The following is an 11,610-nucleotide window of genomic DNA, read 5'->3' as shown; positions in this document are numbered from 1 at the left end:
GGGGCGTTTATTGCCACATGAGGGAAGACAGACAGGTCAGATGCAGGTGGGCTGGAAATGCAGCCCTTCCCTCCCTCACCACCTCCTGATCACCTGCTCTCTCTTCCTGATCATCTAGTTTCTGAGCTGGAGCCCGAGAGGTCCAGGAGCTGGGGTTCTGGGTGTACTTGCCTCACCCTGCCCACTTGGGGTCTCCCCACTCCCCCCCCCCCCCCCCCCCGCTCCCAGCCTCCCCACAGCCGGCCCTGCGGCCCCCTCCTGACCCTCGCTCACTTCCTCCCAGGCAGGCCTCAGGCAGTTCACCTGCACTCTGCTTTGGGCAACACTCAGGCCCTCCACAGTCCACATAAGGTATGATCTGCTCCTCCTGGCTTTTCCTCTCACTGACCTTGTTGTACCTTTGCTCAGGAATGTCCATGTAGCATGCAGTTCCTTTCTGGGACACTTTCTCATAGCCCTCACTGGCTTCTGCCCCTTGGGAGGCAGGCATGATTTCCATTTCCAGGCTCAGAGTTTGTGCAGGACCACATGGCTGGGTCCCTGAGCCTCTCTACATTAGGTCACCTAGCCACAGGGCTTGGGGAGCCCAAGGGGGAGGCCAGTGACAGCCTGCTTTTCTTGGCCGTCCACTCCTGTAGGGCTGTACCCTGCAGGGCAAGGACGCCAAGCTCTGCTCTCCGCACGCCATCACCTCTGGGCACTTCTTCACCGGAGGCTCTGTGTGCAGGCCTCTGTCCTGGGAGCACATGGACAAACCAGGCAGCCATCAAACAGTTGCTCGGCTTTTTTCCATCTAAAAGGTCAAAGGCAGTCACGAACTCAACAGATGGACCCCAGCCCCACCACCTGCATAAGCAAAGACCCCTCTGTCCTCAGACTTCAACAACTTCCAGATACCGTGGCAGGATGTAGGCCGAGTAGGGGAGAGAAGCCAAGTCCAATCAGAAGGGAGGAAATCACCCTGGACACCTCACTGCCTTGAGGTGGGATTTGGGGATGGTGGGGCCTGGCGAAAACAGATTTTGGCATGGGAATGGCATCATTCCTGTTTCTGACCTGTGCCTGCCTCACGCATGAGACACTTCATGCCTCTCTTTCTATAGTTGAGAAAATGGGAATACACTTCCTTTCCAACCATGTTCCTACTTATTATTTTTTTTGGCACTGGCCAGTGCGGGGATCTGAACTCTTGACCTTGTTGCTATCAGCACCAAGCTCTACCTAAAAAGCTAACTGGCCAGCCCTCCTACTTGCTTTTAAATAAAGTTAGGCTGCATTGTGCAGAGAGGGGATGGGCTGGACAGCTCCTGCAACAGTGAGGAGAACAGAAGCCCAAGGCAGTTGGTAAGAAATCACCAGTTTATTGAGTGAAAAATCCAACATCAGCCTGGTCTCTCCCACCCCACCTTGCCTCTCTGGCCTCTGGCTGCAGGAGAGCAGCAGAGCCTGAGACACTCCAGATACGGGAGGGGCTGGAGGAGAGCCTCGGGGGAGGATGGAGCATGAGAAGAACACTTTCAAATGAAGTTCTGTGCAAAAACTTCTAGGAAAGAGCGAGAGGACAGGGGAAAGTTCAGGAGGGGCTGGGGCTGGAGGGCTGGGGCTGGGAGCTGGACCCAGTGTCCTCAGCCTCTCCTGAGAATGGTGAGAGTCGGGGCCAAGGAGGGGCTCAGACCCCGAGTCTGTGGCAAGGGATGCCTTTGCCCAGGCTGGGGAAAGGGAGATAAAGTGACACGGTGGCAAAGGGAGATAATGGGACACAGTTGCAGACAGTACACCGTTGGGGTTCTGCCTCCTGTCTCTCACAGTCCAGGCAGAGCTGCGCTGGGGTGGAGGGGCTGGGAGACAGAGGTATTATCAACAGGGAAGGAGCCACAAGGACAGGGACTGGGGCACAAGGTGAGTCACGGAACAACCAAGAGATTGGCTGTGCAAAGAACCAAAGAAACACTCTGGACACACACGACACCTATAGGGGACCTGGAGGTGGGTGAAGAAGTCGTGCATAGGAGACTGGGAAGGCCCCTCCATCCCAGAACTAGAATACACCACATTGCCGCAGAAATGTCTTGGGGATGGGGTGGGGGCGTTACCTCCTGCCCCTGTGAGCTGCAGGGGAGGGGAGTCCCTCGGGCTCAGGTTGCCCGTCACTCTCCACTGGGACGCTGTGGGGAGGTGGAGAACGCCCCAGGACTGGAAGTGGCTCTGGGCCCCACAGGAGGCAGGCAGGGTGAGTGGCACCTGGGCCTTAGAAAACAAGATCCTGGTGGTGGGGGGAACAGGGTGATGTCTCTCCTGCTGTGGACTAGGATCCCATGTTTCCCATGGGAACTGGTGCCACAAGGGAAGAGGATGGAAGTCAGGTGAAGGAAGACTCAGAGGACTCAATGCCAGAGATTATGGGGACCAGAAGGCAAAATCAACATGCCCTTGGCCTGGAGCAGGAGGGAGAAGAGGGGAAGAGGAGAGGCAGGGAGGAGGGGCTGCACAGGGATGGAACTGAGCCGGGGGGAGGGTAGGCAGTGTCCCCAGTGGCAGTATCCTTCAGGACTGGGCAAGTGAGATGCAGGCCCCAGTGCCAGGCAAGGGGATGCTAGGTCCAGGCCTGCTGGCCTCCCCCTGCCCGCAGGCGGTGAGGCTGGGTGGCAGTGCCAGGAGGGAGAATGGCCAGGTGACAGGGCCTCAGGTGGTCTTGCTGCCAGTGAAGAGTCCCACTGGAAAGTGCTTGACATGGGTGGGCCACTGGGCTGCCAGCTGGAAGAACTTGATATCACTCCACTCGACTCCATCGATGGACACTGGGGGTGACAGGAAAAGGAGGATGAACAGGGCTGCTACGGCCACTGCCCAAGGTCCTTGGGGAGGGCCATGGCCTCCCTCCCCCTTGAGTACCTCCCTCCCCACCCTGCCCACCCCCGCACCTCTCAGCATAGTCTGCTGCTGCTTGGCAGAGCAGATGAGGCGGCTGATGCCTTCGATGACCTGGCTCTTAGAATCCACCTCTTTTTCTCGGGGTTTCTTGCTCAGGAAGATGGTGGGAACTGGAAAGCAAGAAGGAACTGCCTCTATCACAGCCCCTGGAGAAGCAGCCATCCCTCTCCTCCCCAGCCCCCATCACTCCCTTCCTCCTGTGGCAAAGGGAGGTAGTTTGCAAGAAGCCAGCCCTTCCTCCCTGGCACTCCCTGGCTCCGACTTAGGCTAAGATCCCACTCCTCTCCTTGGGCCTCGATGTCTTCATCTGTACAGTGAGGACCTAGGGTCAGATGGTCTCTGAAGTCCCTTTCAGCCGGAATGTTCTAGGAAAGCCTGTGGGGCAAACCCTGCCTCCCTGTGTCTGTGGTTAAGAGGCAGGGTTTGCACTAACTCTGCCCAGGAATGCGCAGGAAGTGCTCCCTCCCCATCTGGCTTTGGGAAGAAGGTAGGACAGGGAGGATACTGCTGAGCTGCTGGCCCTGTGCAGTCCCTCCTGAGCTGCAGTCCACGGGCTCTGGCTGCTGGCCTGGCACAGTCCCCTGCCTGCTCCCCAGGGGAACTCTGCAGAGTGGAAGGCATGCACAGAAACAGGCACCGCTGCCTTGGCAGTGCCTGAAGGAGGCAGGGTCCAGGGTCACACCAGCTGCTGCAGGTGCACAACTAGAACTGCGGGTTTCCAGCTGAACTGACAGCGGCAAGCACTGCTTCATTACTGGTTTGGGTGTGGGGATTCCTGTCTCACTGTCCCTGAGCACAGGACTCAGCACCACCCCCAACTCCAGCTCCAGTGCCTTATGCCACCGCTCTTACCCAGAATGGACTGTATTCCCCTCTACTCTTCAAAAACAACTATGTCCTTTGGAGTGGCATCCAGGGTTGGGTGCAAAAGCTCTACTCTGTGGGGTCACAGTGACCACAAGACTGTGATGGAGCATCCTTCCCTGTCATGCCTGAGGGCAAGGGCCAGAGAGGTTTCTTTCCTTATGCGGCAGCAACTTCCTCACCCCTACGGTGCTGATGCTCAGCAGCTAGTGACCAAGTGACTCGCCGGGACCCGGTGTTCTGTATTACACAGGGAACGGCTGGTCCCACAGGCGAGGCCAGGCCACGTGACATGTGTGCTGCTTTACCCTCATGCAATGTCTCCCAGAAGCAACTTTGTCCCAGACCCTGAGAGAGGAGATGGGGAAGCCAGGTGGCCCTTGATCTCCCCTGGCCTTAGATAGCACTTGCCTTTCTTGTTCTTCTCTTTGGTGACCACGGTCATTGCCATGGTGCTGGAAAGCTGGGCCTCCCCGCCATGGGGCAGGCGGGAAACCTGCACTGACCGAAAGACGCTCTTGAGGGTGTTCTTTGAGCTGGCATCCCTCTTGTCGCCTTCCCTCCTCCGCTCCCCAGGGTGGCCCAGCCAGTAGTCCACCTGGAGGCCAATCACGTCCCCATAAGGGCTATTGGGGCTCCTGGAGAAGGGAAACAAAATGAGAGGCTGACTCTGCCCTCAGTGCCCAGCCTGGGCCAGACTGGGGGGTGGTGTCGGAGGGGGCAGCGCCAGCCTCTAGGGGGTGAGATGAGGGGAGGAAGGTCAGTGGCTCTGTGTTCCTGATCTGAGAACAGAGCCAGGAGAGGATAGAGGCCCAAGCCATGGTAAGGGAGCCAAATAAAAACATCACGGGAGTATGAGGGAAGCAGAGAAGAAAGCTTTCTGAAGGCAAAAAGCATGCATGCACACACACACACACGCACGCACACACATACGTGTCCAGACACACATGCGCATGTCAGCAAGCAAGGCCCAGGCCAAAGCGAAGCAAAGGGCTGGAGAGAGTAAGTGGGGCAGAGGCGGTCCACGCCTCCAGAGCAACCCTGGGGAGGCTGGCAGATGTCGACCTGCGCTGCCTCTTTCTTGTGGCACTTCTAGCTCAGTGATAATTTTAGCTCTCAGGGGAGAAAGGGCTGATGTTTTCTTAAAAGGAGGCGTCAGACACAATAGGTACATGGTCTATGGAGTCATCTGACTTTTCTCTTTGCCTCCTTTCAGTAGTTCCATTAAAAAACATGCTTAAATTAGATGGGAAAGGAGGTGGAGATAAGGGATGGTCCCAAGGCCCCCCAATCCAGGCTGGACAGAAACCTTCCGTGCTGTGGGGAGAGACAGAGAAAACCTCCAGGCAGCCTGGAACTGCGAGGTCCCTGGGACATAACTTGGCTGGGTGGGTATTTCCTCCTTTTCGTACACTGCTCCTTCCAGGTAAACCAGGAGATGACCAGGAAGGAAAATGCAGAGGAGGAGAGGGTGAGGGAGGGCAAGGACTGGGATTCTAGCTCCAAGGCAGGCTTTGTCTTCTTCCGGGGCTATGACACTGTCATTAGTGCTTCTGGAAAAGCCACTGGCCAATGCCTCCCTCTCTGCTGCTACAAGAAAAAGGAAGAGGCAAAGGCAGAGAAAAGGGAAATGGGAAGCAAGAGAAAGGATGCTCCTTTCTGCACCTGATAACGCCTGCCCTTCCCTGCCTCAGAGCCTCTCCCCTCCTTGTCTGTCCCTCTGTCTCCTCTGCCCTCTCTCAGGCCTCAGCAGCAGGAAAGCTGTTCCCTGACGGCTTGATCTAAACTGAAGATACTCAAGATTCTGAAGAAATTCCCTCCCTTGATCACCATTCCTGCCACCTCCTGCATATAACTTCTCCGTTGCTTCTGCATGGCGGGGTCCAGCCTTGCAGCCTGAGCTCTAGAAGGGCAGGTGCTGCCCCCTCCCTCGCCACTCCAGCTCCTGTCTCACAGAAACTGGATGCATGGAGGGTGGCGATACCTCGTTGTGCCAGGCACCGGTGCTTGTGTTCTTATTTAAGCTTATTTAAGCAGATGACCCCGTGAAGTGTCTATTTCACCTCTACTACACAGAAGATGAAACTGAAGCTCAGTAACTCATCCAAACTAATCCAGTGGACACAAGACAGAGCTACCCAAAGCAGGTATGCTTAAAGCCCAAGCCCACACTCTTTCTACCACCCTGGGAGGTCCTATAACAAGATACCTGCACAGCACTTTACAGTCTACAAAATGCCTCTTCTGCCAACAAAGTCTCAGTGGACTCCATAACTCTGCAAGACAGGGCAGGAAGTGTCCTCCCACTTCACTGAGGTCATTTTGATGACCAGTCCGGCTAGTGACCCCTGTCTCTGAATTCTAACTCCAGTGTTCTGACCTGGGTGCTACTTTCTAAGCCCAGCAGGCCTGTCACTGGGAAACTGGCCAGCTTCCTGGGCCCCAGTGGGGAAAGGCTTGGCAGGACAGACAGGCATGGGTGAGAGTCTTACCCCATGATGGCAAGGGCGCTGCTCATGGATGGGGAGGAGGGGGGGGTGGCTGTGGCATCTCGGCTCAGGCCCGAGCTGGAGGGTGGTGATGTGGAGGGCACAGTGAGGCTGACCATAGGTGAATCATCGCCATCGCCTGTCAAGAGACAAACACAGTGAGCCAGAAGAAGCCATCCCTGACCTGTGGGTGGTGAGGAGCTGAGGTGTCTTTTGCTGTCTGGGAGGCAGCCTTGCTTCCCTCCTTGGGCCTCAGGCTCCTCCCCACCTCCCTTTGCCTCCACTTCAACTGGTGAGTGGGGTGCCCACATTCCTCCTGCTCAAACTCGGACTTCCCTTAGGACATCCAGTGTCTTCAGCCTCTGGCCCGTTTGACTAGAGAGACCAGGAAGACACCCCCCTCACTCCATAGAAGCAAAAAGGCCCGAGCTCACCTGCAGTGGAGGGAGAGTCTTCAACCAGACCCACCTTCACCACCTGGAAGGAGAGAAGACGCTCAGTAGGTCCTCCCATCAAAGTAACATGTGCTGATCCCACTGGAAGCAGATGGTCGGCAAACAGCTGTCACTACACAGGATTTTACTGTAGGCTTTAAAAATCTTTGCAAATCTGAGCAGCTCAGACATTTAAGAGATGTGGGGAAAAAACCAAAACCCAATTCCAAACAATGAGGCACACGAGACTTTGCAGTTCTTCTCTAGGTCAAAAGCCCAAGTTGAAGGCAGGAACCATTTCAATGTCCGGATCTCATTTCTTCCAAGATCAAGTGGGTAGGGGGTCCTAGGAGCCACCTCTATTTCTGTCAGGACGGGAGTAGGGGGTCCTAGGAGCCACCTCCATTTCTGTCAGGACGGGAGTGTCTCATGGCAGGGGCCATGCTCTGTGCACTGAGCCAAGCGAACGCACTGAAGGTGCTGATACCAGCCCTCTCCTTTCTGGCCTTCCTGGAATCTGGTGGAGCACCAATGGAGGGTTGGGCAGAGTGTCCCAGGAATTTTAGATTCCCCATAGAGAATTCTGGAAAGGACAGACGGAGCCCTCCAGTGGCTGGAAAAGGACACAGCTAGAGACTATGTGAACGTTCCAGCTGTGGTCTGACGTGATAGGTGATGTCCTCGGCCCTGTCTTAGACAGAGCAGTGGCTAAGCTGGGAGGCCTGAGGGCTGGACTAGGGCTCGATTCAAAGGAGACCACGTGTCTACCTGCAGATGACCCCGAGGCTGCTGAGAACACAATGCTGACATTCGCTGAAGTCTGTCCCAATTCCCCACGCACCCTCATTTTGGTTCCCGGAGAGGAACAAACTGATACGCAGGCTTCCTGGACACAACTCCCGCTCCCCCTGCTCCTCTGCCTTTTTGTGAGGCTGCTAGTTCCTTTGATTTTCTTAATTAAAAACATTTTTTTAAATCTCCTTTTTGGCTGTGAGTTCAGAGAGAGCCCACATGAACCACAGCTCTATGAGGGTGTATGTTAAACCACCAGCCCTGGCTATGGGCCACGGTCCAGGGGCCTGCGATGTGGCTATAGGAACAGCCCCAGAGGCTAGCCAGGGACTGACTGGAGCTCCAGAAAGGAGGCTTTGCAAGGCATGAAAAAGGGCTACCAAATTTCCCCAGCTCAGGCACCTCCCAAAATCACTCAAGACATCCAGAACCTTGGATGTGCCCCTTGTCTGCACATGCTCATTCTCCTCTGGAAGCTAGAAGGGAATCCTCAGTGAGATTACAGAAAAAGATACAAGCTGACCCGGAAGGGAAATGAGAGTCTTATAAATGGAAATCTAAGCCTTTAGTCCTGCTTGCCTGGTGTGCTCTGATCCTGGCAGGGCTATACAGCTCTGTCTCTACTGGGCCCCCTCCTAGGTCAGTCTGCTCCTGTAGCCCAGCTGTTGCCAAATGAAACAGACCAAAAGCCAGTACACCTGACATCAAAGACATCTCAGAGATTCTTCCTTTCTTTTCTTTTTTTACTTTTTGGCTTTTTTTACTTTTTTGGCGGCCGGCTGGTACAGGGATTGAAATCCTGGACCTTAGTGTTAGCAGCTCCACGCTATAACCAACTGAGCTAACTGCCAAATGCTTCCTTTATTTTCAGAATTCACTAGTATAGAGATGTTTCCTTGCCAAAATCGAAAAGGAAAGAAGAGACCCTTCCTCTCAGTGGTCTATCTGACCCTGAAGACAGAAGTATCTATTTCTTGGACTTCTCTTCAGAATATCGTCTTTTCTCTGGAGCCTATGGAAGCCATAATCTGGACATCACTCCGTAGCCTAAGGCCCCCAGTTCAGGGCTTGGTTTTATAAATAGGAGACACCAGGGATGAATCTGGGGATAGTTCATGGTTTGGTAAAAGAGGAGACAGTAAAAGGGACAGCCCAGTCCATGTCCTGCCCAGGGTTTCTCCACCTCGGCACTATTGACATTTGGGGCTGGCTCATTCCCTGCTGTGGGGCTGTCCTGTGCACGCGGGGTGTTTAGCAGCCTCTCTGGCCTCTATCCACTAGATTCCAGGACCATCCCCCATCCCATGCTGCGATAACCAAAAATGCCTCCAGACATTGCCCTGGGGGCAAAATCCCATCCCGCATGAGAACTACTGTTCTGGATGAATCTTTTATTTTTGCGTGTGCAGAGGGGAGGGAGGACAGGCAGGCCAGGTGAGTGAGGGGGTACAGAGGAGAGAGGAGTCAGTACTCACGCCAATGAAGGGAATAAACTTCTGATATGAGTCTTCATCTGGGCTGTGGGGAGAGACAGGAGACCTTTATGGTTAGCTGGTTAGACTGAGTGGAACACTGTGGAAATGAGCTTTTCCTATTTTATTGTGGCTTCAAAGGAGTCCAGAACACTGTATTCGTCTTCCCCTCTCATCTCAGGTGGCATGAGGAGGGTGTGTTCCTGGCTATACATATGGAGCACACAAAACAGGGCAAAAGACCCGATGATGCAAACCACACCCCTCCTCCCCACGTGGGAATTCCGTTGCTGGTGTGGGCTGCTTCTGTACTGAGGGTGCGAAAGGAAGTCAGGAAACCCATGCCTGTCAGGTGGGGAGGGCCGGGGCAACGAAGGGGTGCCTGGATGTGAGGTGGTAAAAAATACTCTCAACCTCTTGGGTTCCCACAAAGGGAAATTGAATATGGAGAAGGAAAACGTGAAAAAGCAAAGATTCACGATTCCTCTAACCCACCCGACCTACTTTTAGGAAGCCCTCAAAGCCAAACTTACAACTTATGCCTGCAGGTCAGCATGGCTTCAGCCACAGGGAGCTGGTGGGTTGCGGCCGCCCCACTGACATATTGCATCACTCGCCCCACCACGTCCAGTTGCTCTGTGGAAAAACCAAGAAGTAGCTGCCCGTTATCCCAGAGGCAAGCCCTCTGAGACAGCCCCTTCCTGAGACCCGCCAGAGGGCCCCAGGAATTGGGGTAGAGAGAGAGCTCTAAGATCCCTTTGGTTTCGAACTGAAGGAATTATGAACCAAAGGACAGTCATCTTCCTTCGAATCTCTTTTTGGCTGTTCCTCCAAGTCCTGCTCCTCCCCAGGCTAATCCCGCTCCTTCCCATGTCCACTCGCATGGCCTCTGGCCTGCTCACAGCCATCTCTACCGGTCTTCGCCCATCCCTGCCTTCACAGTCTTGCCAGGCCATCGCCACCTCTCAGCCTTGCAGAGCCCAACCTCACTCTGACCCCTGCCACCTTTATTCAATATTCAGGAAAACACCCGGTCAGTGTAGTGTTGTTCATTCATCGAGAGACTGCTTCGTAACTCTTCTCTGCTTCGTGTTTTTCATCTCTGTAACTAGAGATGTCTGGTCCCCCAGCAGAGGAGGCAAAGGAGATGAAAACGCCCACAGTGGAAGGGCTGCCGTGACGAGCCTCCCCTTGATGAACACGTACTGGAAAACCACTCACACAAAGGAACTGACTGGGAGGGTGAGAGCCACAGGGAGGAAAGCAGCACGGCCCAGTCATCTCCTCACCAAGGCTGGCCCTCACGGCCCTGGAAGACCCACTCCCAGTGGGAATGCTCCCTCACCTGACACTGGCGGCTCCGAGCGACTGAACAGGTCTCTCCAGCCAGTATCAAGGAAGGTGCTGCTGTATCTGCTGTCGACTGAGCCCAAGTATTTGGCCACAGGGTGAGAACCTGGTAGATGGAAAACCAGAGAAGGTGAACTGGTTAGGGGAAGAAATGGTGGGAGAGCAGTTGTGCCCCGCCATGGCCCTTGCCTCCGGTCTCCCTGACTATGGCTTCCTGGGACCCCACCCCTCCATCCTCCTTCAGAAGTGGGATCTGCCTGTAGGATCCTCTTATCTGACACACCCTCGTGGAAGCTGTCTTGTCCTTACCAAGGGGAATGATGAGGAAGCGCATGTAGCCAAGCCAGTCGGAGGTCTTGCTGGCCAGGGACTTGACAAAGAATCGGAGGATGGAGCTCAGGTAACTTTGGCCTCCCACAGCTGCCACCTTCACTGGCCTTGGCATAGAAGAGTTGCAGTTGCAGCTGGGGAATGAGGGGAGAGTCACACAACCACGTGCAGGGGTTCTCCAGGGCCCTGCTCAGGGAAGGCCCCAAGTTCTGACTTTACATGACCTCGACAACCCATTTGGGAAAAATAAACCAATAAACAAGATAATACAGAAAGAGGTAATAAGCCACAGTGCTTTTGCATTAAGAGAAAAATCCAGGATCAGAGAGGGCAAGGGATTGCCTACGGAGGGCGAGCCTGGCTGTCTGGGGTCCTGCAGTTCTCTTCTTCATGGGCGGGGAACTCTGGGCCCCTCTGAGAAGGCCCAGGGGAGGAAAAGCACTGCCTCTCCACTGTCAAGCAGCACGTGACAGCTAGAGGGACAGAGTAAAAAGTCTTTTTAAAACCCTGGGTTCTCTTTCATCATCATGGGCTTAGGAAGAGGGTGGGGCACGTCAAGGTGTGGTGGGAGTCCAGGCAGGAGTGCAGAAGCTGGTATCCATACCCCATTCTCTGGGGCCACGAGGGGCATGAACACTACAGCCTGCTGCTGGTCCCCAACCACACCCCGCTGCAGTTTCTGGGTCTGACAAGGCCAGGAGGTCCTATCATTGCTCAGAAGTCAGGGTGGAAGGATGAGGTCAGAGGGCAGGAGAGGGGAAGCAGAGCCCTTACTAGCGCTGGATTCGGGTGAGCAGGGCGGACAGCACGGCCTGGACCTCCACGGTGGAGCAGGTGCACACGACGGGCTTCCGCTGGTCCTGCAGCAGTTCAGCCACATACTGGGGCGGGGAGGGAAACGGGCAGGGATGCAGGTGAGGCCATGTTGCTCTCCTACAGGCTCCAAGA

General features: G+C 55.0%; 1 protein-coding gene across 1 annotated transcript in view; it reads right to left on the bottom strand.

Annotated features, from left to right (window-relative positions):
* Positions 1–1,341: 1,341 nt before the first annotated feature.
* Positions 1,342–11,610, bottom strand: part of PACS1 (phosphofurin acidic cluster sorting protein 1) — a 156,964-nt gene continuing 146,695 nt past the window's right edge. Inside the window, exons 15-24 of the mRNA XM_063093150.1 lie at positions 11,437–11,543; positions 10,642–10,796; positions 10,328–10,438; positions 9,516–9,618; positions 8,986–9,028; positions 6,719–6,761; positions 6,288–6,423; positions 4,207–4,433; positions 2,922–3,041; positions 1,342–2,798 (exon numbers count right to left, since the gene is read on the bottom strand). Of these exons, the coding sequence (XP_062949220.1) occupies positions 2,683–2,798; positions 2,922–3,041; positions 4,207–4,433; positions 6,288–6,423; positions 6,719–6,761; positions 8,986–9,028; positions 9,516–9,618; positions 10,328–10,438; positions 10,642–10,796; positions 11,437–11,543 (1,161 nt within the window). The 3' untranslated portion in view covers positions 1,342–2,682. The remainder of the gene's footprint in view (positions 2,799–2,921; positions 3,042–4,206; positions 4,434–6,287; positions 6,424–6,718; positions 6,762–8,985; positions 9,029–9,515; positions 9,619–10,327; positions 10,439–10,641; positions 10,797–11,436; positions 11,544–11,610) is intronic.

This window comes from Cynocephalus volans, chromosome 4 (genome assembly GCF_027409185.1).
Source record: "Cynocephalus volans isolate mCynVol1 chromosome 4, mCynVol1.pri, whole genome shotgun sequence".
NCBI lineage: Eukaryota > Metazoa > Chordata > Mammalia > Dermoptera > Cynocephalidae > Cynocephalus > Cynocephalus volans.
The sequence above is the reverse complement of the archived record's forward strand: the minus strand, read 5'-3'. Positions and strand labels throughout refer to the sequence as shown.